The 26,851-nt window shown below is 44.9% G+C and overlaps 1 protein-coding gene across 7 annotated transcripts; it reads left to right on the top strand.

Annotated features, from left to right (window-relative positions):
• The first annotated feature begins 175 nt into the window (after positions 1-175).
• On the top strand, positions 176-26,851 carry EIF4E2 (eukaryotic translation initiation factor 4E family member 2). 7 transcript variants are annotated; one of them, XM_079709835.1, is made up of 8 exons: positions 176-209; positions 6,900-7,014; positions 7,970-8,104; positions 12,396-12,500; positions 13,964-14,116; positions 14,216-14,352; positions 21,098-21,176; positions 26,342-26,466. In XM_079709835.1, the coding sequence occupies exons 1-7, from the start codon at positions 190-192 to the stop codon at positions 21,141-21,143; spliced, it is 711 nt and encodes a 236-aa protein (XP_079565961.1). In that variant the 5' UTR covers positions 176-189; the 3' UTR covers positions 21,144-21,176; positions 26,342-26,466. The 7 variants fall into 7 exon arrangements, with proteins under 7 accessions (XP_079565961.1, XP_079565962.1, XP_079565965.1 ...); XM_079709836.1 differs by lacking the exon at positions 21,098-21,176 and having other exon boundaries at positions 26,342-26,851; XM_079709839.1 differs by lacking the exon at positions 7,970-8,104.

The following is a 26,851-nucleotide window of genomic DNA, read 5'->3' as shown; positions in this document are numbered from 1 at the left end:
GGCCACCGAACCTGAGCAGCTCCGCGCAACCGCCCGACGACTGCGTCCCGGCATACCCGCCCCCTTCCCGGCCAGCTCGCCGACGTTCCGCTGCGCCCCGCGCAACCGGAAGTGGTCGGACCCTAGGCGGAGGGACCTGGCGAAGCGGAAGTCACTCCGTGAGGCAGTGGCGACGGCGGCGGCGAGAGGATGAACAACAAGTTCGACGCGTGAGTGGCGCGTGGCCGCCTCCCGGGGCCCCTTCCCCCAACCATTCCTCACGTCCGACCCCGCCGGGACCGCCGGCGGCGCAAACTGCGGCACCGGCCTCCCTTTCTGGTTAGGGCTGCGGGCCGGCCGGGCCTGGGCGGCCGGCGGGGAGGAGGAGGTTGGGGAGGAGGGATGCAGGGGTCTCAGGGACCCCAGGGTCATACGGACCCAGAGCGAAGTGCGGGGTCCGGGCGGGAGGAGGTGGCCGTGCCGCCTGGAAGGAGATTTTCGGACACCCTGCCGGGCGGGTGCCGGTTGCCAGCTGCGTGGAGGGGCGGAGACCGGAGGTTTGGGTGTTTCCGCAGCCTAGCTGCTCTGCTTCTGAACCCAGCTTTTCTCACACACTCCCTCTGGCCTAGGCAGGTCATCTCTCCTGAGTCTCAGTTTTCTCATTTGCAAGGTGCGGACGGTAACAGAGCCCATGTCGTAGAGTTGCGAAGATGCAATGAGGTAACGTGGCTGCCGCGCTCAGCGCAGTGGCTGCTCAGTTACGGAATTCTCATCTTCCCGAGACTCCTTCCTGCTTCCGTTCTCTTCCCCCTCCTTTTCCCCTCTTCCAACACACTCTCCAAGAGCTGCTCGGTTTCTTGCCCAACGGGCATACTTGTTATTGCCTCTTCCTGCAGTTCTGTATGTACCCTATCTGTTGTTTGATTTCTAGTTCCAGCATCAAACGATCGGGAGGTGCAGAAAGGAAATGCAAGATATTTTTGTATATTTCCCTGCAGCGATTGTATCTGGAGGTAGATTATGTTTTGGCTTTCTTCTAGTAGTACAGTAAATCTGTCTTCTTTTCCGAAGACCTAGATGTCCAGCCTCAGACCCACCAGTTACCAGTTATTTGACATTAGAAAAGTTACCCAGTCTCTGAGCCTCTGTTACCCAAACCGCGTTAGTGGTTAGTGCTCTGATAAGGATCCAGTCACATTCGGCAGTGCTTAAAGGTACTTTAAGATATAAAGTACTATATTTAAGATATAAATGTAAAGTGGAATTACTATTAGTTTAGCTTGTGACCCACTGTTGCCCATGGGAAATTGGAGTTCTTCCGGCACCTTGAGTGCTGATATGCAAATTGCGAGGTCCTGGACTCCCGCACTCCTGGCAGCTCCTCAGGAATGCTTCCTGGTTGCTGAGAGGGCTCTGCTACTTGAAAAAAGTCTTTGGGAGTTTGCTTCTGCAGTCCACTGCGTAGCTGAGCTCATTCCTATACTAATTACCACCTCCCCCCGCCCCACCGCCCAGTCGTAAGCCCTGCAACTCCTAGCTTCAGATCTAAGTCCTGCCTCAGTGGAGCTTTCTGCCAACGCTATACCCCTTTCTCCGCCGAACTGAAGAAATCAAAATTTCATTTTAAGAAGGCACTTCATGGGTAATCTGGCCCAGCCCTACCCAGATCATTTGGAGGTTTGCAGTAAGCTAATTTAAGAGTGACAGTAATGGCTTCCACGGGCATTTTGCTATTTTTCACATATTATTTCTACTAATTCTAACAACCCTGTAAGGGGGTCATGTTACCTCCTTTTACAGATAAGGAAAATGAGACTCTGAGATTAAATAACTTGCCCACAACAACAGGAAGGGCCATATGGTGAGATTCGAACCCAAGTTTGTTGTTTAACATTTGTTCAAGCACATCTTGACAAAAATTAACCTGGGTCATTTTTAATTAGTTCCAATTGTTAACTATTCATTATACTGAACATGTGTCTTCTAGCTATGCAGGAAAAAAAACAAAGCTGTCTTTCATTCGAAATTAGCGATTGAAGACAGCACTCCAGCCCTTAGTTTTGTTTTTGTTGTCTTTGTTTTTCATGCAAAAAAGTGTGCAGTTTTTAGACCACGGCTGCATTCTTCACCACATGGCTCCTAAGGACATGTTCCAGTTTGCCAGAGTCCGAAAAGTCCAGTGCCTGCAGTTGAGTACTGTAGTCTAATCTGATGGGCTCAGATTAAAGAGGAGCTCTAGTCACCTTTTCTGTGTGGCCTTCTATGGACCTAAACTAATAGCCGCCACCCCACCCCCCCATCAAGTCATTAGCTACCACTGCCATTGATCCTATTCATATGTAAAAGCCTAAGATGCTTTCACTATACTGCAGTCCCTATGGTGTTGAGCTTGGTTTTCAAATCTAGATGCCATATTTGATTTTGTCCCTATTCTTTTTTTCTTAGCTTTGGCCCATTCTTAATTATTGTCTGAACCACTTATTCAACATTCGTCCTAGTCTGCCTTGTATTGCTTTGATTTTAGAAATCCATTCATTAAACGTGTTTGCTTTCTGCCACTGCCTGATGCTGGACATGTAAAGATGAATTAGACCAAGTTCCTACCTGCAGTGAATCGTCTAGAGTATGAGGACATATCTGGGCAGAAGCTTGGTGAGCTAATTAGGTGCCACTCAGCCTGGACAGCTTCAGATGCTAATTGCCTGCCTAAGTGTATTGAGCACTGATTTTTCTATCTGGATTGTATCTTTGCTCACATCCAGCTTCAGGCTGGTAAGAGTAGCCTCCGGAAGACAGGATGCAAAATGCCTTGCCTTAAGTGTAGGCTCAGAAAGCAGAGTGGTTGCTTAGCTCCACCCTCAAGAAATGACAGCATAAGATGAAGGTCCATTAGGGTTTCCATTTACTATCTTAGAAGGGAGTCGGGAGGTGGGGTCCAGGGATCACAGTAGCGTTGTTTCTTCTCTGGCATAATTATTTTTGTTATTTTTCTGTTTCCTAGTGGTTAGCAGCAAAAGCACTAAAAAGAAAGGCATTTATATGTTTCACTTTGGGCTAGAAAAATGTAAGATGCTGGGGTGACTGTGCCCCTCTTTAACCAAGATTGAAGGGAAAGGACCCCAAAGGATATAGTGGGGAGTTGGGAACTGAGAAGAGAGAAATAATGTGAGTCCCTGTGGTATGCCCTAAAGAAGAGAAATAGGAGCTGTCTTGGGCCTAAGCAGCTAAAAAAAACTCATGAAATGTTCGTAATCAGGAGACAAAAAACTGGCCATGACAGTACAGCTGGGACAAGTACAAACGTTTATATGGGGGTGTTCACAAGAGGGAATCCCAACTCAGCCTAGAGAGAGATCAGGAAATATTTTCAAGAGAAAGTGGTCCTGGACTCCCCTGGTGTCTCAGTGGTTAAGAATCCATCTGCTAATGCAGGGGACACAGGTTCGAGCCCTGGTCCCGGAAGGTCCCACATGCCACAGAGCAACTAAGCCCGTGTACCACAACTACTGAGCCTGTGCTCTAGAGCCTGTGAACCACAACTGCTGAGCCCGTGTGCCACAACTACTGAAGCCCGCGCGCCTAGAGCTCGTGCTCCACAACAAGAGAAGCCACCGCAATGAGAAGCCCACGCACCGCAACAAAGAGTAGCCCCCGCTCGCTGCAACTAGAGAAAGCATGTGCGCAGCAGCGAAGACCAAATGCAGCCAAAATATAAATAAATAAATAAATATTTTTTAAAAAGAGAGAAAGTGTCCTTAGTCTGAATCCTGAAGGACAAGTTAAGTAGGGGAAGAGGAGCTCTCTGAGCAGAGACCAGGTGATGAACACAACAGAGGGCTGAGGTCGGGGACTGCAAGTAGGCTGACCACTGGAGGGAAAGGAGTTGGTTGTACCATGCCGAGGTCAAACTGTGTGTCAGGTATTCCACAGGTATTCTTAAACACACAGTATGCTTGTAAATGTTGTGGGACTTGCATGCTAGACAGGTTCCCCTTGAAAAGGAAACCAGACCAGCTCAAGTTTAATGAAGGGGGAGGGGCATTGTAAGCACCATTAGGTCTCCCAGGGGTCCAGGGAGGGTGAACCAAGCCAAAGAGACGGCAGCATCACAGACAGAACCATTCTCCTTTCCACTCTCTGCTCATCCCCTTTGCCCCTCCTGACTTTCTGTGCTCTTGCTGTTGTCTTTATTCCCTCACGGCTTTTCTTGTATGAGACTCATAGGACTGCCCTCGTTCCTGAATCCATATGATCTTTCATCTCCTGGATGAAAAGCCGAGGGAGGGATTGGCTCGTAATTTTGAGCAAGCCCCTGAGGCATCGCTTATTGGCCAGGCTGGGCCACCCTTTAGCCTGGTGCCCTTCCTTCACAGTCACGTCTTGGCCAGGGTGGGGTTGGGGACGGTCATAGCACCGTGCACGATCTCGGGAGTATATCCTACAGCTAGGGCTGTGAAGTGGGCAGAGCAGGCACCCCCGCGCATGCCTAGCCCATCCATTCTAACATTTGAGCGCTTTTTACGTGGTAGGCACTGGGGATTCATGGGCAAAAAGAAAAACAGTGCAAAATACTTGGCAGCATGTTTCTGCATCTATAAGGTAATACAGGCATACCTCTCATTTTACTGCACTTTGCAAATACTGCTTTTTTTCTTTTTTCTTTTTTTTTACAAATGGAAGGTTTATTGCAACCCTGTATAATTAGTGATGGTTAGCATTTTTTCACAATAAAGTATTTTAAAATTAAGATACATACTTTTTAAAGACATAATGCTATTGCCCTCTTAATAGACTACAATACAGTGAAAACATAACTTTTATATGCACTGAGAAACCAAATAATTTGCGTGACTCGATTTATTGTGATATTTGCTTTATTGCGGTGATGCGGAACCAAACCCACAATATCTCTGAGGTATTCCTGTATCCGAGTTACAATTTGACCACTTCTGGTACCTTTCCTGAGAATTGCCAGATTCCATTTGACTGGATAGGGCCGGAAAAGTGATTTCAGAAAAGATCTGTAAGTTAATGGTCCAGCTCTAGACTAAACAGCATTCTTACTACCTTTGTGAATTCACCTTCCATTTATCTTTTTGTCTGGATCCAGTGAACTTTAGGTTCACTGAAAGCCTTAGTATTGTGTTTTGGGCGGTGGCAAATTATGCTCAGAGACAGGTTTTCTTTGCCAGTAGTTTATTTACCACAGCTTCAGCGTGGGAATTACAGTAATTTCATAAGGCAATAGCATGCAGATGTCCCTTGTTAAGCTAATAAAGAAATAACATACCATACTCCGAACCAATGATAGGTTAGTCACACTGTTGTTCCACGCAAGGGAAGATGAAAGGAATAAAGTCCAAATTTAGTTCAGTTGTACCTTTATATGAATTGGTACTGGATGGGATGGCTTTGCCAACCAGCAGCTAAAGTCCAGCTGCCAGCTCAAACATAAAAGTCACTTGTAGCTAGAGCACATTGCTAGGAAGCTACAGCTCTGGTGTTGATGGGCAGACTGGTCTTTGTGGGGCCACTGCACGGTTTGTCACCACTGCTAAAGGAGTCACCTCGGCCACAGCAGGAACTAATGTCCCTTCTCTTCCTGAGACTGCTGCAGGGTTTAACATCACTACCAACCAGGAGTGAGTGGCTCAGGATCTTCAGAGCAAAGGATAGCTTTGCCCGGACGGATATTCCTCACACAACTCTCAGTATTTATAGTCTAAATGTCCCCTCACCATAGCTCCTTCTTTATTTGTTTTTATTGATAAGGCCCCAGCGGTGCCACTCAGCAAGTGAGCTGCTAGTGCTTACCAATGACAGCAGATGAGATGACATCCTAACACCCTTCATTCTTATATCAAAACAACTTTACTTCTAAAAACAACTTTTTTTTTGTCTTTGTCATAAACAGGTGGATTAAAATATCTTCATTTAAGTCATAAATAAGTGGATTTGAAATCATAGCAAACCACTACACAACACTTAGGGTGGTTTCACTGCTCCTGAAAGGGTGGCACCTAAAGTACATTTGACTTAAAAGGCAAGAAGACGTTCCTTTCTTTAATTTCTTTTTCTTTTCATTTAACATCAATTCAGCATCTTCTTGTGCTACATGTTAGGGCAGCATCTTCTTGTCCTAGGTGCTGGAGATACAAAGATTAATGAGACGCTGTTCTAAGGGCCCCTCTAGTAGGAGAAACATGTGGGAGGAGTGGTACCTTAGGCTGAGCGGGTAGTGTTTGCAAATAACACAGATGTGGGAATATAGGTTGCTTGGGGAGGAGGGAAGGAGGTTGCCAGTTGGCAGGAGTCAGATTCTAGAGGATCTTATATTTCATTGTGCTTTATCCTGCATGGTGGACATCAAAGGGCAAGGGACAGTTGAGAGTTTTAAGCATGGACGTTAAATGATTAGATCTGCATTTAGAAAGAACATGCTGGTGGCGATGCAATTGAGATGACAGGGGAGGAAGGCCTACACTAAAGCAGTAGCAGCGGGGAGGGGTAGGGAGGGTGGTTAGAAGAAGTGGCAAGAAAGAAAAGTACATTTTTTAGCTTCATTTGAAATGCCAAAGCAGTTACTTAATCCAGAAATTCTTCTCATTATTGACTATTTTTGGCAAGGAAAACAATCCCTTTCACCGTTGACCTCTCGCTTCTTTGCGCAGCCTTTTAGAAAACTAGAATGTGGTGCTTTCTGGAATTCACAAGTTAGCTGATGTGCACTTTCATTTCTGTTTAATCCTCCTAATTGCCGCTCTGCATTCCTTTGCCGTCTCTCATCTCATGTGCACCTCACTGCCTGTATCTTTGAGTGACTTTGGGTTGGTTTCATGGTAGTTCATCTGACCTGGTGGCTTTGTTAGATAAGCAGGAATCAGCTCAGTCATGGGGTAACGTTCTGCCTCTCCATTTAGATTGAAAGATGACGACAGTGGGGACCACGATCAGAATGAAGAAAACAGCACACAGAAAGATGGTGAGAAGGAAAAAACGGAACGAGACAAGAGTCAGAGCAGCAGCAAGAGGAAGGTAAGTTCTGTGCTGTACAGATGTGGTTGCCTTTGGACTTGAGACTTGGTTATCTTGGGAAATCTGGAAGATGCAGATTAACTTGATGGCATCCTGTTTTGTAATATCTGATTTTGTTCTCAAAAAAGGTTGTTGAATCACTGGAGTTCATTTTGGGACTTAGAACTTTTCCCTTGCCACATGATCTTGAGATGCTGCCTTGCTTTCCAGCATTCTCCTAGCCTGAGGCAGGGGAGATAAACCCTGGAGTTTAACAAGGATGTTAATTGCTTCAGAAGCTGCTGCTCAGTATTTCAAATCCTGCACGTCACTTAGAATTTTTGACTGTTTAGTTAGTAATAGTCTGAGCTGATTTATCCCACAATATTGAATACCTTCCAGATGCAGGCATTTTAGGTGCTAAGAGGACACAAAGGTGACTGAGACTGTGGATGAAGGAGTTTACACTTAACAGTACCAGCAATACTAGTAGCTGTCATTTATTGAGTACTACTCTGTGCCAGGCATGGTGCTAAGGACTTTACGTCTGTTAATTAATTTGATCCTCTCAGCAGCCCCATGAGGTGGTGGTTATTATTTTCCCCACTTTACAGATAAGCAGCTGAGGCACAGACTGGTTAAGCAACTTGCCCAACGTCATTAGCCAGTAAGTGATAGGGTGTCATAGAGGAGGCCGACTTGGCCTGGGAATATGTTGAGATAAGATACAAACATAAATATCTATGATAGGAATTAGAAAGTTATGAAAGCATTAAGAACAGAGAAAATGTTACAGGAACTTAGAGTCAGTTAACCACTAAGTTACTGTGTCAGCAGAATCTTAAGCCCGCTGCAGGTGACTGAGGGTGTATCCTTTTTAAGTGTGGAGGTGGTAAGGGGTGACACTGTAAAATGTTTTCTCAGTCTCAGAGCACGTGAAAAATGCCCAGATTAACACACCTTCTTCAATTCACAGGCTGTTGTCCCTGGGCCAGCAGAGCACCCCCTGCAGTATAACTACACTTTCTGGTACTCCAGGAGAACCCCTGGCCGTCCCACCAGCTCACAGAGCTACGAACAGAATATCAAACAGATTGGCACCTTTGCCTCTGTGAGTACTGGGTGGTTTAATGTAGCGAGCCTTGGTAGTACATTCATGCCTGTGTTTACATCGTTGTGTTTATATACCCTCCTGGTAACATACTTAGGATTCTGGTTTCCTTAGTTCACTGACCTGAGTCTCTGAAGTCAAATTGGCTCATTCTTAGATTTCTCATTACACGTCCATAGGTAACATACGTCAGTATCCATAAGTATGTGAATTGTGGAACTGGTCAGAAGGGGACAATACAGAAATACAGGCTTGTTTAAGTAGATATTTATTGAGTCCTTACTGTGTGCAAAGTGTTATGAGGGATACAAAATTTTATAATACGTGGTGTCTGTTCTCATGAAGCTTGACAGTAAAGTTGAGAATAAAATTAGAGTTTTTGTGTTTAATAATCTCCCATTAGGGTTCCGGATATGTTAGTGATTATGCATAAAGTAGCATCTTTTTTCTGTGTTCAGAAAGAAAAGGAAGTCTGTTTTTTTGTGGGTACTGTCAGTACAGAGGGCCCACGCTCTGTCTTATCTCCCTCACAGGTAGCTGGAGTTGTGCACCCTGAGAAGCTGTCTGCGACTAAAACCGGTCTTGTTCAGTGAAGATTGTTATATATTTTGTAGGTGCAGTACAGTCAATTTCTGGGCCGAATCAAATGCAGGATTTGTTATTTTCTTGAAATTATTGAGGTATTTGTCAAGTTTAAAATGCAGACACTGGAAAAGAAAACTATAATAGAAAATAAATTTTACAATAAATTAGTAAAGAGGAAGGACACAATAATAAGCACTTTGTGTGATTTCCTTCGATCATTATGATAGCCCTATGAGGTCAGTGATGTTATCCGTATTTTACAAATAAGAAAAATGAGACTTGGTTAAGTATCTGATCTGAAGTCTCAAGTCTGTGATAATTGACTTGATTAAGTGGAGGAACCAGTATTGAAGCTCAGGTTGGGTTAGGCTGTGACAACCACCTTCCAGAGCCTGTACTCTTTTACTCTTCCATATACCAAAATGCATGCCAAGAGGCTCCAGTTTTTAAAAATGTTTGTTTACTAGAAGAAGCTATATTTATCTGTTTATTATTAATCAGATATGCATATGTAACTGATAATCAGATCATCTGATTACTATGCTGAGTTGCTATAATTTCAGCCAAAAGCAAAGATCTTGTTTTAGTTGGCCTGTGCTCTCTTACCACCAGTAAATTTAGGCTTTTTTTTTTTTTTTGCGGTATGCGGGCCTCTCACTGTTGTGGCCTCTCCCATTGCGGAGCACAGGCTCCGGACGCGCAGGCTCAGCGGCCATGGCTCACGGGCCCAGCCGCTGCGTGGCATGTGGGATCTTCCCGGACCGGGGCACGAACCCGTGTCCCCCGCATCGGCAGGTGGACCCTCAACCACTGCACCACCAGGGAAGCCCTAGGCTTTTTTGAATTATTAAAAATAGCTTGTGCACTGGTATATATTTGGTTCAAGAAATGTTGAATGAATTCAAGGCACTAATAGGGTTCTAAAATGAATACAAAACCTTGCCCTTAGGGAAATAAGACATGCCCAGGAATTTCCAATACAGGGAGGCAGTGGGAAGTGCTGTAAGAAAGGCCTGGCTAGAGTGCTCTTGGAGTACAGAGGGAAGGGATTAATTTCACCTTGGAGAAGCCTCTTGGGAGGAGATGGGTTTGAGATTGAATTTAAAGCATTTGAACATGTGATAAGAAGAGGAAGGAATTCTTGGCAGAGAGAAGAGTAGAATTAAACTTAAAAATATCCATGTAGTCCTAACATTCCTGAATCCACAGACATTTTGATTGCTTGCTAGACATTACAGGTAAAATGGCAGCCATTATGTTGTAAACAACTGGTTAAGCGCTCAGAGGATCAGAGAAGAAACTGAACTGGGGAGTAAGTTTTCATTCAGGAATTTGTTCATTTTAGCGTAATTATAACTATTTCTAGCATTTTTCTTTCCCTCTTAAGAAAGGTATATATGAATTTACCCAACTTGCTCAAGGAGGGTTTTTGTTTTCTTTTCTTTGGGCATATATGCTGAGTTGAACAGTCTATCATCAGCATCACCTTGGGTTAATGCTTCTTTCTACTCACCAATGTCATGTAATTCAAGGCATTGGGAAATGCCTCACAATATTAAATTCCTCACAAAGAAATAATTACATTGTAAAACCAATGATGCCAAAGCAGTATTTGCCATTTGCCCTCAATCCTAGTGTTTGACAACATTTAAAAAGTTCTTGAAGTTAAGGTAACTAAGAAAGCCGTGTCTTGAAATGGAAATAGCATTGGACGTGGGGATCACAAGTGTCATCTCTTCTGCTGCTTGACTTTGTGGGCTAGGGCAAGTTCTGAAACCGTTTACTCAATTAGAAAATGAAGAAGGTAGTTGAGGTGATTTCTGAGGTCTTTTCTGCACTTTATATTCTGAGTCTAAATGTTTATTTTTTGGTTTCAGTTGGGAGTTCCAAAAATGAAAATTGCCTTAAGAGAAGGAAAAAAGATAAAAGTTTAATACTATTTCTCAATCTGCTTACTATTTCATCTCTCTTATGGTTTGGATATAGGATTCTGGGTATAAGATTATATAGGATGGCTTTAAGATTGGTGGAGACCAAACGGTTAATAAAGCAATGCTCAATTGGAGGATTGGGAATGGTTGGTGTACTTTGTCCCCACCCCCCCCTCAAGTCCTGATTCACAGTGAGCCACGGTTTCTAGTAGGCATACTTCATTACTTTGCACTGTGTTAGGGTGGGAAAAGATTATTGCTCATTGTATGCATATGACCACTCACTGTCCCAAATCACTGGGTGTAATTAAGCATGGCAGTGGCTGAGATGAAACACTGCGTTGAAGTCCTACAGATGGCATTCATTCCTAATTTCTTTGTAACCTGAGACATTTCCCGTGTTCCTGCTCTCTAGAGGAATGGAAGGCACAGCCATTTCACACAGTCTGAGGTCTGTTTCTCCTCAGTTGCTATCCAGATCTAGGAGTATGACCTGAGTCTCTGTCTGCTTGGTACCCATTTTCAGCTGTGCATTATGGAATCTTGCTTCATGTTTAATTTAGAGCCAGCAATGTCTTGGCAAATACCAACTGTTTCTTCAGACTGTTCCACATTTTCTCTTTCCTCCTAAAGTGTGCACTTCACTGGCCAGTACTTTGTGGCTATTCCCCATGAATTGCAGAGGAATAGGGAAGTAATCTCTCCTATCAAATCTCTAGTGAGAGAAACAAATAGCATGATGAATATAAATAAGCATACATTTTATAGAGAAATATGTCTAATTTTCTAACAGGACTGTGAAGGAGGAGCAAAGAGAAAATGTCTAGCTAAGAAAAGGGACTTAAACCCTAAGCGAGAGGCTGAGTCCTGCTTGGTTTTTGGACCGTCCTGGCCTGAGCAAGGGCACCATGGTATGGAGTAGTGCATGTGCTTGATTCTGTCACTTAATGCTCAGTAACTAAACAGAAATAAAATGTATTTCATTGTAGCTAATGCTATATTTGATGGTAAACATCTTCAATCAAGAAGTGCAGTTATGGGGCTTCCCTGGTGGCGCAGTGGTTGAGAGTCCGCCTGCCGATGCAGGGGACACAGATTCGTGCCCCGGTCCAGGAAGATCCCACATGCCGCGGAGCGGCTGGGCCCGTGAGCCATGGCTGCTGAGCCTGCGCATCAGGAGCCTGTGCTCCGCAACGGGAGAGGCTGCAGCAGTGAGAGGCCCGTGTACCGCAAAAAAAAAAAAAAAAAAAAAAAAGAAGAAGTGAGTTATAAATAAGTCATGGGCGTGTAATGTACAGCACAATGACTAGTTAACTCACACAGTTAATAATACTGTATTTTTTTAAAAGTGATTTGGTTCTAAAGAAATACATTCAGGCTGAGGTTATGTGGCATTTAATCTGTCTCAAGACTTAAGTCATTTTTATTGTGTAAAAACAAGGTCCCCTTACATCATGTGATGATTATCCTGTGACTTCTGCAGGAGAGTATGTATTGACATTGACCAACTAAGGCTCCTAGCTGAGGCTGGCATTTCTCACCTGAAGAGTTTATTCTTGTATCAACAATATTACATTATTCTTTTATCAAAATATACAGTGTGCTTTCCTTTAACATGCCTTCCTTCCCACACAGTCCCCCAAATGAAAACCTAACCTCCAGAGAGTAGAGCCTCTAGCAGAGTGTCTTCCATGTTTATGCTCTTCTCTTAAATCTCACATTCATTCAAAGAAGCATAAGAAACATCTTTTCACTCTGCTGTCTTCTCTCTGCAGGTGGAGCAGTTCTGGAGGTTTTACAGCCACATGGTACGTCCCGGGGACCTGACAGGCCACAGTGACTTCCATCTCTTCAAAGAAGGAATTAAACCCATGTGGGAGGTGAGAACTGAAAGCCTCAGACTGCTTTTCTGAGCAAGTTTTTTGTTTTGGGGGTTTGTTGTTTGTTTGGTTTGGTTTTTTTAAATTTTTTTATTCGTTTTTAAAGCCATGTCAAAATTGAAAGTATTTTATAGTCTTCTCGGGACTTCCCTGGCAGTCCAGTGGTTAAGACTGTGCGCTTCCACTGCAGGGGGTGCAGGTTTGATCCCTGGTCGGGCAACAAAGATCCTGCGTGCCTCGCAGTGCTGCCAAAAAATAAAAAAAAAATTTTTTTAATTCTAAAGAAGTATTTTAAAGTCTTCTCTGAAAGCTGCGTCACTATTTGGTCCCTTGGAAATGGGACCTCTAGGAAAAGGCACTGATTCCATTGTTTGTCTGTGTGGATGGTTTTCAAAGATTGTTTTATCACTAACATGGTATTATAACAACATTAAAGGATTTTTTAAAATTACTCTTCCCATAGAACTGGTTTTGTGTGTGTGTAATATATTACCATAGGGTACATATGATTAAAGTGAGTAAAAATAAGCTTATGGGCAGCAACTGGAGACCCAGAGCTGAGTACTATGATCTCTTCGCTGTAGCCTATCTTCTCTATTCTGATGCGAGAGTGTTTTTCTAGAAGACAAACGGGATCACCCACACATACCCCAGTTAAAAATCTTATGCAGCTCTCCATCACACACATGATCTTGCACCTAATTACCTTTCAGGACTTGTCACCCATCATCTCTAAATCCTCCCTTCACTGTAGCTAGACCTTCCTCTTTGCATCTCTGTCTCACAGTCAGAGTTTGCACACTGCCATATTCTTCCCAATGCCTGCAGAGCCCTTCACCTGCTTTACCTGGCTAACTCCTGTGTCCCTCAAGACCCGGCTTAAATGTTTTCCTCTTCTTGGGTGTTTCTGTCATGTTCTTTCTGAACTACCTATGCATATCTCTGTTACAGCAGTACTTGTCAAACTGTACTGCTGTAATTAATTTTCTTGTCTATCTTCTTCACTAGACTGGATCTAGGTAGAGACTGAGGCTTCATGTCTGTATTTGGGACATGGTAACTCTTGATAAACTTCTGGCGAATGAAGTAAGGAGTGATCTGTGTTTGAAATCTGACATCATTTCATTTTGATGTAGTTCTGAAAAAAGAGGATGATGATGATGATGATGATGATGATGATTATCATTTTGGCTACGCCGCGGCTTGCGGGATCTTAGTTCCCCGACCAGGGATCGAACCTGGGGCCCCGGCAGTGAAAGTGCCAAGCCCTAACCACTGCACCGCCAGGGAATTCCAAGAGAGGATTATTCTTAAAGGGTCCGTTTGGCCATTTTTTCCTATAGAGTTGAATAATTGGGAAGCAACAAGACTTCTTAGTGATCAAGGGATCGTTGGCCCTAAAGCAAAAGCAAAAGAGCTGTGAAACCATATTTTAACTTTAAATGCTTTCTCCCTTTTCACAGGATGATGCAAATAAAAATGGTGGAAAGTGGATTATTCGGCTGCGGAAGGGCTTGGCGTCCCGTTGCTGGGAGAATCTCATCCTGGCCATGCTGGGGGAACAGTTCATGGTCGGGGAGGAGATCTGTGGGGCTGTGGTCTCTGTCCGGTTTCAGGTAAGCCACCCCACGGGCAGGTCTGCTTCGCATGTTGCCTTTACTCTTCTCACTGCCTCCGATTTGCTTTGATGATTCCTTCTGTCGTTCCTCCTGTAGGAGGACATTATTTCAATATGGAATAAGACTGCCAGCGACCAAGCCACCACAGCCCGCATCCGGGATACGCTTCGGCGAGTGCTTAACCTACCTCCCAACACCATTATGGAATACAAAACCCACACCGACAGCATCAAGTACGTGTTGTGGGGGCTTGCGGGGGGCGTGTCCCTAAGTTTAGCAAAAGTAGGTCCTTAGTTGGGCCCAGAGGAATGTGGTCGTACGGAGACTGACGTCAGGAGAAGGGACAGACCAGTCTTCCCCTAGTGCTTCTGGCCACTTGTGGCAGTTCTTTGCTGGCGAGGTTCCCTGTGCACCTACACTGTGGGGTGCTTTGTGCGAGAGAGAGCCCTTCTGCAGAACCCCAGTTGCACTGCCTGGGCTGGCTTTATTTACACAGGCTGTCTTGTCTTTCACGCACTAACCACTGTCGTAAAATGAAAGACAAAGTGCTCTTTTTCTTGCTGTTTTTTAAGATAATTTCACTGAACAGTAAGGCCCTCCTCCCTGTCTGCCCCTCACTCCACTTTTGCATGTCTTTTTAACTTGTTAGCTTCCATCTGTCTTCTTTGTCCTGGGAAATCGACTTCGTATCAGGAGTGCTGACTCCATTTCCTTGTGTGTAGAGCTGAACTCGTAGAGGCAGCAGAGTAGCGTGTTTGTGGGAGTAGAAGCTAAGGGGAGCATGGATGCCGAAGGGGGAGTCAGCTTTGCAGTCTACCTGAGACTCAGGGAAGTGGAGCTGGACGTCCACAAACGAGAATCACTGGCTAGGGTTGCTCCTTCAGTGATTGAATGTCATAAATAAATCCAGGTTATTCTGAAAACGTGTGGGGGTGGCTGTTAGATTTTTCTCACAACTGGAGGGAGAGCGAGCCAACTAGGAGCCAGGCCTTGGAGGTCTAGTTCTCCCCTTTGACTCTGATATCAGTGTGTGCCTTTGAAAAGTCTCTCTGCCGCTCTGCTTCAGTTTCCCCATCGGAAAATGGGGGATAATAACGCTTTACCCAACAGGGTTGTTTGAGGCTGATTTAATCTTTGTAATTGAAGGTCCTCAGACGGAGAAAGCTCTTACAGGGCCAAGTATTATTGCTCTCATCGTCATCATTAGCAATAATATCATCATCCTGCTTATTAAAAGCATTACTGGTAGTGAGCCCAGCCATGGTGTTCAGCAGGCAGACCATTTGGGAATCTTTTCCCCCTGAATTTACAGATCATATTGTGGGTGGAACTGGCTTAAACTAGCTAAGCGCCAGTTTTTAATTGGGAATGCTGCCATAGGAGGTGGTCTGTGTCACATGGCTGGGTGTGGCTCATTGTAGCCACCAACAGTTATTAGCTAGCCATGACCCTGATGGCTTGCCTCGGCAGTCCCGGGTCAGCATTGTTTTTTTTCTCTAGGCAGATTTTTCCTATTCTTTGTTCTGGAATACAAGTAGTTTCTGCCCTCCAGCCAGACTCAGTCTAGGCTGGAGAGACCCACACCTACCTTTTCTAGAACTCTTACATTCAAGGTTCCCAAATGCTCCCCACCCCCATTCCCCCTAGAAGCAACCTTTTCACCTGGATAGGAAAGGGAAAGAGGTATTTTTCAGCTCTCCCCTCTCCACTGTTCTCCCTCTCTAATACCCTGAAGCAGTTCTTCCTGACTTTTGTAGAAACACGTACAAGTCCTTAGAGTCTAGGAGAGCCTTTGGGCTTATTGCTTTAGTCTGCTGCTTGCTGCTTTATCCAGAGGTCTGCCTAGTACTTCAGCCCTGCAGCTACAGGGACCAGAAAAACCCTCCTTGATACCTAGATGCTACTTTGCCCGCGCGTCTCCCTCTCTTTCTCTCCCAATGTGCCAACATTTTGCACTTCCACTAGAATGCCAGGCAGGCTGGGCCCCCAAAGGCTCCTTTTTCAAAACCTCTGGAAGCCGCGGTTGAATGTGCCATGACCCTCTCCTTCTCTGGATGGCACCATCATTGAAGCTGGCATCATCGGAGTCTCTTGTTCTGTTGGCGTGCTACCTGGAAGACCCTTCTGTCCCGGACAAGAGGAATCGGAAGAGCATTTTATGTTTTAAGAACAGGCTGACACGCAGCAGCTACAACAGCAGCTGAGATCACTTAATAAACGGTGCTAAACTAGCTTGTCTCATGCTCTTGCTCTTTATGGTGCATCAAAGAAGTGGCCTTTCAGACTGACTGTCACCACATTAAGGAATGGCACAGACTTCTCCGTGGAGGGCCATCCGGGGAACGCAGCCTCATTTTCATAAGCCCATTGTATAACGTCACATGGTATTTTGTTCCAGCTCTGCTGAGGTCCGGCATAACGAGGTGATATCTAGCTCTCAAAATGAGACCCCGTTTTTTTGGTATTTGAATTTTAGTTTCCATCTAGTCATGCTGATGACCAGAACAGAGTGATTTCTGATTTAGAATTCAGCTTGAAAGTCTGTAAGGTTGGAAAGGGGGATCCTTGGCCTTTGCTTTGCTGACTTTGTTTGTCTCACTTCAAAGAAATTTCTTGCTTGGAGGTAAAGCCCTGCTTCCGTCTGTGTGCGGCTGTATGTATAGAGCTTCCTTGCTTTGTGTTAATGGGGTTTTCTCACTGTGCCAAAGCCACCCAAGCCACAAGCTCTTTGCCAGCCTTCTCCCTTCTGCTCTCCCCTTAGAGCCAGATCATCTTCCTCTTTGAGCTCGCCCTGCTTGCACGGTCTCAAGGTTCTAGCCCTTCCCTTCCTGCCAGTCCCCAGGGTTGTTGTGCATCAGGACCTGGGGTGGGGAGATGTCTTTGTCCTGCTTGAGTGTGTGCTCCTTAGGGCTTCTGACCATACGTAGCACGTGCCAGCCCCTCACGTGCTTGTGGCTTGGCGTGTATGTGCTACAGCTTGGCCTTCGGGCCCCTAACTTGCATGTAGAATTTCAGCAAGCCTTACGTTACTTTAGGCTTTCTGAGGAGCTGCCACCAAAACCAAAAATGAAACACTTGCCCGCACTAGGCCAGGTTGCCTGATCGCGCCCGTGAAGGTGGCTGTGGGCATAACGTGGAGTTTGCCAGAGTGGCTGTGCTCTTCCATTACGGCAGCAGCGCCCTGAGCTGTACCATCCTCACTGACCATCGGGCTCCACGTGGCCTGGGATCCCACAGAACACACACTGGGGCTAAAGTGCCCTGGGCTCAGCATCCTGAAGGTGTTCGTGTCGTTGCTTTTTTCTATTACGTACCCCAAATTGGTTGAAGGACCTAGAAGATGGAGATTTGTTGATGTACGGAAATGCCTATCCTCTCTGTTTTCAGCGTTTGTCAAAGAATTACCTTCTATGGCCTTTTCCCTCTTGCCTTCCACTATAATGTTACATGTATTGACCTTAATTTCAGCTAATGTAACTGGTCCAGGGGATGAGCTTGATGTCACCTTCCAAAGTAAGGGTTGATCAGAAAGCACCAAACTGACCCTGGGACCCCTGTGATCCTTGCCACATCTGAACAGAAACCGGAACTGTTCTGCTTTGTTCTGCTCCTTGTGGCTCTCCCACAGGTATGGCTCTGTTTGAGCCAAGGAACAGCAGCTGCTTGGACTTGAGAACTCAAGGGAAATGAGGAAGAAAGAGCGAGCAGTTCTCTCCCACCTACTCTGGAGATTAGGGCTCCTGGAAATGGTGAGGGGCATTTTTTCAGGGGTGGCTTAGATTTCTCAGTCAAGCGTGCCTCCACCTTGCTCTGTTTCAGTCCAGTCTCCAGTGTCCTTTTTCAACTATCTGGTTCTCCCAGGCTTCCCCTGATCACACTGCTTGTGGCCTTTTCCTGCTGCACTCCTGAGAGGCTGATGCTGCTGCGCACAGGGCGTGATGAGCTGCTTTGCTGCAGAGGGGAAGCTGCCTGCCGCCTCGTACCCTTGCTTATTGCCAACTGTTAGCCCCTTAAGGGTGCGTGGGTCCCACTGAGAAACGTGAAACTGGTTCAATTGAGTGTTAGCTCAGGGGTGTGGCTCTTTCTAATGAGGCCAATCATAGCTGAGATTTCAGAGATTTGGGTCCTTGCAGGCATCAGGTGATTCACTGTATCCGCCATTTTGAGGACAATCTCATAACACAGCCAGACTTGCAACCCAGAATCATGGGACCACCAGGATAAGACTTGGGGCACAGAGCCATAGAGAGCATCAGTGCCTTTTGTGAGGAAATTCCTCTTTGGAGTAGTCTCTTGAGTCCCTTCGTGCCTCTGGCCTGGAATGGGAGAGGGAAGACAGGGCCAGCTGCACTCAGTGGGCCACAGTGTTGGGAAGACTGACCAGGCCCCTCTGCAGAGAGAGCTGAGGGTAGGTGACCTCTCTTTATTCATTTATTCTAGAGGAGAAATGGGTCGAATCAGGGGGACTTCACCACGTCTAGATTTCATTGTATTTAAACATTGAACTTTGTAGGCAAGAACCAACCATCCCTTCTCTTGCCATGGCTAAATCATAGCCAGGTGGCACTGGGTCATACCAGCATAATTGCTGGGCTTTGCATTTGTGAAATGTTCCCCCATGCTGATGTTCAAGGTAAAGCCCAGACTAGCAGGAGGCCAAGTTCGTCCATGAGTGTGAGGGCCAGCGGAGTGCAAGGCTGTGAACTGAGATTTGGGCCAGAGTAAGGACAAGTACAGAGTTACACAGAAATGAGGTCCCTGCTCTCAGAATTTGCGTTGGTGAAAAGTGGTCTCTAAAGGACTCATGGTCATCCTGTCATTCGAATCTATTTAGAATGCCCTGTAGGCTATGTTAATCTCACGGTAATTTAAAAAAGGATATTTTTTTTAAGAAACTCAATATACATGACAGTTTTAACATTTAACTTGTTCTTTCTTTACCTTTAAAAGAAATGTTTTAATATTACTAATATGCCTGGGATGCCAGATGGAAAAAAGCTAGAACATTGGCACCTAGTTTTAGGCGTTTGATTTGCCTCTTAGTCAAGCATTAGCCTGTGAGAACCAGCAATTGTACCTGTGACTGTGATCAGCTATTTGATCTCCACTGAATCCCTATGAGGAAACTTCTTTGCCCACATTCTTCATGTTGAAGTTTTTACATATGAAGAAAATACTGCTGGAGAAAATGGGAGGGCAGTTTAATACTAAACTGGATTAGAGGGGAACTCTGGCATCCATATTTCTGAAGGTTCTTGACACAGAGAACTTCTGTTTGGACTAGTGTAGGGCTTTCTGGAAACAAAAGGATAAATGAGGTGAAGCTTCAACACAGCCATGTAATTTCTTGTTGACACCTAAATTGCTTAAATAGAATTTAAGTCTCACCTTTAGAGCAAGAGAGGGGTTTCCTGGGTCGTTGCCCAAGCGTCAGATTTTGCTTTCTCCTTATCTTCATTTGGAGTGAAGAGTGACATGACCTTCTGACATCACTCGTGGACTCTCAAAGTTCACCACGTTACCATCTCTCCAGAAGGAGCTGTGAAGCAGATGTCTTTCTGTGGAAACTGAGTTTGTGAATTGATAAAGACTGGCATGCTTAAGGGTGCTCTTCCATTTTCCTTCAGTTAACATACATGTATCAGTATTTTGGCAATACTCTCTCTGAAGAAACCATTAACTTCAGATCAATCTCTTATTCCGAGAGATACATCATTAACTTATAAATGCTGCTGTTTACAAGAGGGAAATACTAATGAAACTGATGTGAATATTGCCTGGAAGAATGAATTTGTTGTGCCAGGTCTCTGTATTTAATCCCTTCCTATTTAAAAAAAGAAAAGCTATCTGTAGGAGACGTACTGATAAAATATATTTTAGTGGTTATAATATTAAACCTGTAGTGAGCTAATAATTTAGCACGTTAAACCCTATATGTTGTCACCATGGGTATATCACCCCTTTAAACCAAGAATGGAATAATTGACAGTAAGGAATTTTAGATTTAAAGACACCAAATTACCCATTTTATATATAATTCCCAGGGAAGTTACCTGACACTTTGTCCCTAAGTGGCTGAAAAATGGTTAAGGCAAAAAAAGGGAGGACATAAGCTCCTCAGAAAACTTGAGGTGTGTTAGGGCTCCCGGATACACAGGGGATCTAGCTTTCTCCTGGTTTTTGGCCAGCAGTCACCAAGGCCCTGGTCTTTGTGGAGCATCATTCCAAGAGACTCTACCCTCAGTCACATTTCTTATCCCTTTCTAACTCCAATTTCTAAATTAAGTTAATAAGCATTAAAGTTGTGTTGAGCATTGGCCCTTGGAAGTTTTGAGCTGCTGTGACGTATACAACTTAAATTTTAAGATAATAGTTACTTGGGTATTACCAGAAACATGTAACCTGATAAGAATTTGGGTCTGAGTTTAGAAGGGTCAGAAGCTTGGAAATACGAAAGCAGATAAAGTGGTGTAATTTCCTCATTGCGTCTTTGGACATTGTAATGCTGTTGGGTACCTGCCTTTACCGTCAGGGTGAGGCCTGATGAAGAAAGATAGTTTCTGCCACCTGTCCTCAGGTCCCCAAGGCAGAAAGCACGGCTGCCCTTCGCCTCAGGGAATTGGAGGTGTCTCCCGTGGTGGGTGAGCTTAGCTCTGACCTCACTGGTCTCCCCTGTAGACTTGTTGAAGGAGTGGCTCGAAGGACGTGCAAATCCTCTAGGGAGTAGTGAGGGCCAGACTTAGCCAGGAGACGAGCCAGGAGAAGTGCCAGCTGCCCCTGAGAGGTGCCGGCCACCCTGCTAAGCTGAGAGGAAAGTCTAGGAGGAGAACCTCACTGCTGTGCTTCCAGGTATCGGTGGGCTCCACTTGACCTTGAGGGTATCTGAAATGGGATGTGGGTTTATCTTGTCTGTTCTCTCTTTGTTAAAAAGCCTTTGATCTGAATGTACTATTGTGTTTTTTGTCTCTGGTTTGCCAGGGCCTGGGAGGAGTTTCATGGCCTGGTGAACAGCAGCGGCCGCTGATCGGACGCTCCCCCTCTGTCTCTCACACTCAGGGTAGGGCCTTGTCTACCTTCTCTGTAACTTTGTGACATACCTCTCAGCCGTAGGACCCTCTTCCCAAGGGGATGCCCTCTCCCCACTTGCCCCCAGGCTTGCCTCTGCCAGCATTGAGCCTGCTCCAGCCCCTCCCCATTGACTGATGCCACAGTCTCGGAGGAAACTGCTGAGTCCAAAGCCACTGACTTAGCCTCCCTGGGTCACGTGTCTCCTGGTGAAGCCCTGGGCAGGTCAATGAGCCTCACTACACTTCTGTTTTCTGATTTGGAAAATGAGGTTCCATGGACTAACATGTCTCTGGTGTCTTCGGGTGCCAACATTCCATGATTAGAAATGGACCAGAGATCCATTTCCTTTTGCCCGGACGTGGCCATTTTTAAGCCATCTGACAGTGTCCTGTGACTAATAGGACAGTTCCACAGGCCACAATATGGGTTAGGTGAGAGGTATGTCTCGTTTGCTGGTGGTATTTGTCAGTTGTGAGGAAACAAGTGACGGAACTTCTGAGTTTCAGCGGTTAAAGTGAACCGGGGGTAGATGTCAGGGCTGCGTAGGAGGCACGGTTCCAGGTTGTATTGTGGCTAGACCACCACGTGTTTGCTGGCAGAGAGAGACCCTGGGATATCGAAGTCTGGGTCAACTGAAGCATTCACTTTAAGAATATTTGTATTTCAGTTAAGGGAGTTCCAAGTCCATGTCTGTCTCTTTAGCAGAAGGAGTTGAATTGGGTAAATTTATTCTGGATGAGAGGAATGGATAAAAGGACAGTATCTCCATGTGCCCGACCTGAGAGCACATTCCTGGACAGTAACTATCCCCGCCCCAAACCCATCCCTAAGAAATGGAGAATTTCTAAAATGGAAAAAGAACATGTCAGCTGTAGTAGCTGCTTCAGAACTCCCCTCTCCTGGGAGGAAAGGGAGGCTTTTTCAAGAAAAGGAGACCTACATTCCTCAGATGGGCTAAAGAGATGGCATGACACTGTGAGGGACAGAAGCGGGTGGCCAGGGGTCTGAGTAATAAACAGTCCCAGAATTCCTATACACTCATGCCACTCATATCTGTTTTATCAATAGTTTAATTCCTTTATTATAAATTCAGCTTCTAGATGATAACATTAGATTTTCAAAATTGCAATTTAAAGAGTTTATCTGTAAAGTATAGTCAATATAGAATTCTGAGGTGGATGAAAAACATGTATCAGCTCTAATACTGATACATTGATTTGTAGGCTGGAAAACAGCAGATATTCAAAATAAATCAGTTAAATTTCCAGAGGCCTGCTGCTATAATGGATTTGTTTTAATAGCATTACCATATTTAATTCTAAGGTTCCTTTTTTTTTTTTTTTGCTTTTAATATCCCTAAAATTGGGATGCTTACAATGAATGTGATAAGAAAGGTTTTTGTCGTAGTTTAATTGGAAGCGTTTACCTCTTAATGGTGGTGCCTTTAAAATTCAACAGCATCTTAGTTTCCATTAAAAAAAAAAAAAAAGCTTTAAAATGAAATTGGAATAGACAGAATGGAAGAAGACTTAAAATTATTCCCTCTCCCCTTAGCTAACACTAAATTCCCCAGGACAAAGATCTTTGAATTGCTTTGAAAAGTCATATAGTTGTGTAAGTTGCATAATTGCTGTTTTGTAGTCTCTTTGTTCCTTTTGTTGCCCCCCCCAATATCTTTTTTATAGGGCAAATTGAAGGGAGCATTCATGGGTTAGGTGTTCTCCTTGAAGCACAGACTTGGGAGAATGAGAGGAGTATTAGAGTCTAAACAAAAAAACCCGACTCACTTCATTGTCCTAACAGACTTCATATTTCACCTTTATTGATTTAACCTTGTAAGTGGTAAAAGGGGTGTTCCAAGAAGATGCGCATACCCAGCTTGTGGTGGTTTGAGCTGCCATTTTAGAGGCCCCAAACTTTAGCCTTCTTGTCCTCCCTCCCTCTTCTCCCTTCCAAGTAGATCATTATCTATGAAGAAATAAAAAACTGCTATTTAAATAATTCTTGAACCACAAATACTTTTCCTCAATTTATCTGATGTTTTGTGACATTACATGTGGCTGCTAATATTTTAGGACTATGTCATTTGACCTCTATTACCATTACAAATAAACACCGCCCTTTTAACCATGGCTTCAGTAGAAGTCTCAGTTAGCTGCTGGTTTGGGGCGGTCGGGGGGTGGGGTAGATTCTGGGTCCCTGCGTGTCTAGGCTGACATGCACAGAAGCAGTGGTCTCTCTTGATGGCGAATGAAGTTGGTGTGGTCGCTCGGTAGAAATGAGAGATTGAAGTTTGCCCTAGTAAACCTAGGGGGTTTGCAATTTTATTTGCTTTTCAGGGAGGGAGAGAGCAGGAAGCCAGAGCTGGCCTGGGCTGGACAGCTGAATAGCCAGAGAATGATTCCCTGAAGACCGTGATGTAAAAATGTTATCATTTCCTTCTAAACGATCTGTTATATCATTGAAAGCCATTGAAAAAACCCAAACCCAGAAACCTTCCCAATAGTCTGCACATTGCTAGGTGCCTGGAGGGTCTAGCTTTCCGGAGCTCAGTCTAGATTGTCTAAATTTTAGTTTGCTTTTAAAAGAAGAGAAGCCCATCTTTTAAAAAGAAAAAAAGAAAAAGAAAAATTGCTTGTGGCCTCTGCCACTTCCTGTCTACCTTCTCCCTTTCTCTTAATCTCTCTGTGCCCTGCAGCCTGGGGTGAGGGACATAACTGAGGATTAGTTCCCAGCTGGTTTGAGGTGAACACATTCCTCAGACTAAATTTGGCACCAAGCTCTTCTCAACCCACTTTGTTTTTTTTTAGAAGGGCTGGACCTGAGCCGCCAGCTGCCACCCGCCTGCTTCAGCCTGTCATTGTCAGGAGCCTGTTGCCCACCCTCATTGCTCTTTGTTTTTCTTTATCTCAGACTCTGGAAAAACTCAGCTCGATTCTCCTGGCTCTGTTACTCTGGCCCTCCCCATTTCCATTTTACAAATAAACCTTAGAATGATTCTGACTTCTTAGAGATTTCTGACTATGAAGAGATCTGTGGCAACAGAATTAGAGTAAATATTACGTATCTTAGTGGGAAGGTGTTATAGAGCCCTTCAGCTTACCTGCCACCGGGAGGGTTTGTTCTGGCCCAGCCCCAGCACAGTGCAGGAGTTCTCCAGAACGTAGGTGGCCTGCGTATGGTGATGATTAATCCTAAAGATTCTCTTCTTTACATCACTAAACAGCAGAAAGGGCTGAGTCCAGATATTTGCCTGCCATCTCTCTTACTCCAGATAAGACAGATAATTCTCCCACAGTCAGAAGGTTCTCTGACTCTACCTTCCTGCACCCCTGGCTTTCTAGTCTCCCTGCTGATTGACTTTTGTGATCCAGTTGATCTTTGGGGACAGAGATGGCATCAAAGGGGAAGAAAGAAGCAGCAAATCCTTCTTCCTAACCACTTCTTTGTTATTAGAGGTGTCCTCCGTTGTGCAGACTCTGTCACAGCACAGCGTCCCTAAGGGGACTCAAATAGCACACCTCAGTTACACCTGCTTTTCTCTGTCTTATGATCAGATGCATTCTTATTCTTTGCTAGCTTCTTGCAGCCCCTCAGTGGGGTCTGCCCTTTTGAAAGGCCCTTTAAAAAGATGATTACCCCACTAAGTTCTCTTTGTGTTCAGTCTTCAACTCCTTAGATGGAAATCATTGAAATTCTCAATAGCACTGATCATTGAGCTGCACGGTCATGCATGTCAGTTACAAAAATACCAGTGGGCTTTTGAGATAACATCAGTTTCTTCCCAGACAGAGTTCACCCACGCCAGCTCCATCCAGTTTTCCTCTCAGTGTACTTGTCTGCAGTTATTCTCTGTGTAGTGAGGGCTGTGAGTTACTGTCAGCCTGCCACCATCATGGAGGAGTATCTGTTAGCCAACAGCAGGAGAAAACTGCTGTTTGGCTGGGCTGAGCATATTCCTTCGTCAGTATTAATTCACTCTGGACCAATTGCCAGATACCCTATCAATTGTAGCAATTTTAAGACAGGTCAATTAAAACCAAAGCTTCTAGAATGTTCCATTAAAATTAAATGGAAGAAATCATTCCAAAATCAGGTTAATGAGAATTTCTGTCTCAAAATTTCAGACAAATTTAAGTCTGAAGCACTGGGCCAGAGCAGTAGATGCAGTGACCTTTAAAGCCCCTTCCAACCCTGGGATTTGGGGATTAAAATGGCGATGCGAACTGCTAAGGTGTTGTTGGATTTCTAGGCTGGAACAGGAGAGGTACTAGTGGGCGGCCAAACCTGTCTGCATCCAATAGGAGGCAACTAAGAAGACATCACAAGATCTGTTACACACACACACGCACACACGCACGCATGCACGTGTGTGTGCACGTGCTAAGTTTCTAAAGTAAAGTGTACTCAGGCTTCACCTCTTGGAATATCCTTTCATAAGCAGCTATAAGTTTTGAACCAAGGGATTTTTGGTTGGTTGGTTGATTGTTTTGAATATGTAATACAATCTGTGGTTCAATTTTTTTAAAAAAAAGCGTGTGCGTGTGTGTGTGTGTGTAAGAGAGAAAGAGGTTTCCGTCCCACTCTTTCTCCATCTGCCCAGCTTCCACGGTGTCCCTTCCCCTGCCACCACACCGCCCCAGGTAACAGCGTTTTATCATGTATGACTTCCTTGAGGCAGATATGAGCCTTATTTCCTCCACCCTCGCTTACACAGGAGGCAGCACATCAGGTCCACACATTGTTCTGCACCTTACTGTTAGCAGTTTCTCATGGCGATCTTTCTATATTAGTAGAGAGTTTCTTTTCCTTTCTTTTTTTTTAAGCTGCACAGTATCCCTTTAATATTTAGTCCCCTATTAATTAATTTTTAGTCCCCTGTTCACACGCGTTTGGGTTGTTTCTGACCTTTTGTAATTGCAACCAGTTGAGTCCAAGTGGTTGAAGGGACTTGGGAGGCAGGTTGCTGTGTTGGCATTAGATGAGCAAGGAAGGAAGGTCCTGGGGTGTCAGGAGGGCCCGAGAGCTGCCGAGGCCAGGTTTCCCCGTGTGTGTGTGTGTGTGTGTGTGTGTGTGTGTGTGTGTGTGTGTGTGTGTTGCCTAGAGATGACCTGTGTATTGAATGCTCTCTTTTCTCCCATTTTTTTCTTTCAGGGACAATTCAAGCTTTCGAAATACAAAAATCACATTGTGAAAGTACACAAGCTGGCAATAATCCTTTTCTGTATGTGTGTGTTTGTCCGAAACGGATGGGAGGTCTCCGGCTGGCCCTTCCATCTGCTCACTGAGGGGACGTCCCTGAGCCTCGTGCTCCCCTTTTGCACTCATTCCTGGAGGACGGATTCCGCTAGACACCCTCCAGCATCGCTGACTTTATAAAGCGGAAAAAATGGAAAACGTGACTTTGTAATAGACAAAGTTTTTTTTTAATGGGGTTCTGTTAGGGGAGTTCAGCCTTTCCTTTTTCTGTGTGCTGCCCAGATGCCTCCCGGGCACCCTGTCGTGCTCTCCTCTGCTGTACAAAGGGCGTCGTGACCACGTGTACAAGCCAGAGCTGTCAACTGAGCGTGATCAGTATTATGAATGTCTGTGCATCCAGGAAAAGCTTTTTGTTGGAGAGTCCCGGAATAGCTATAAATGCTGTCTTCTAGATCTGCCATTAAA

Source organism: Hyperoodon ampullatus, assembly GCF_949752795.1.
Source record: "Hyperoodon ampullatus genome assembly, chromosome: 8".
In the NCBI taxonomy this organism is placed as follows: Eukaryota; Metazoa; Chordata; class Mammalia; order Artiodactyla; family Ziphiidae; genus Hyperoodon; species Hyperoodon ampullatus.
The sequence above is the reverse complement of the archived record's forward strand: the minus strand, read 5'-3'. Positions and strand labels throughout refer to the sequence as shown.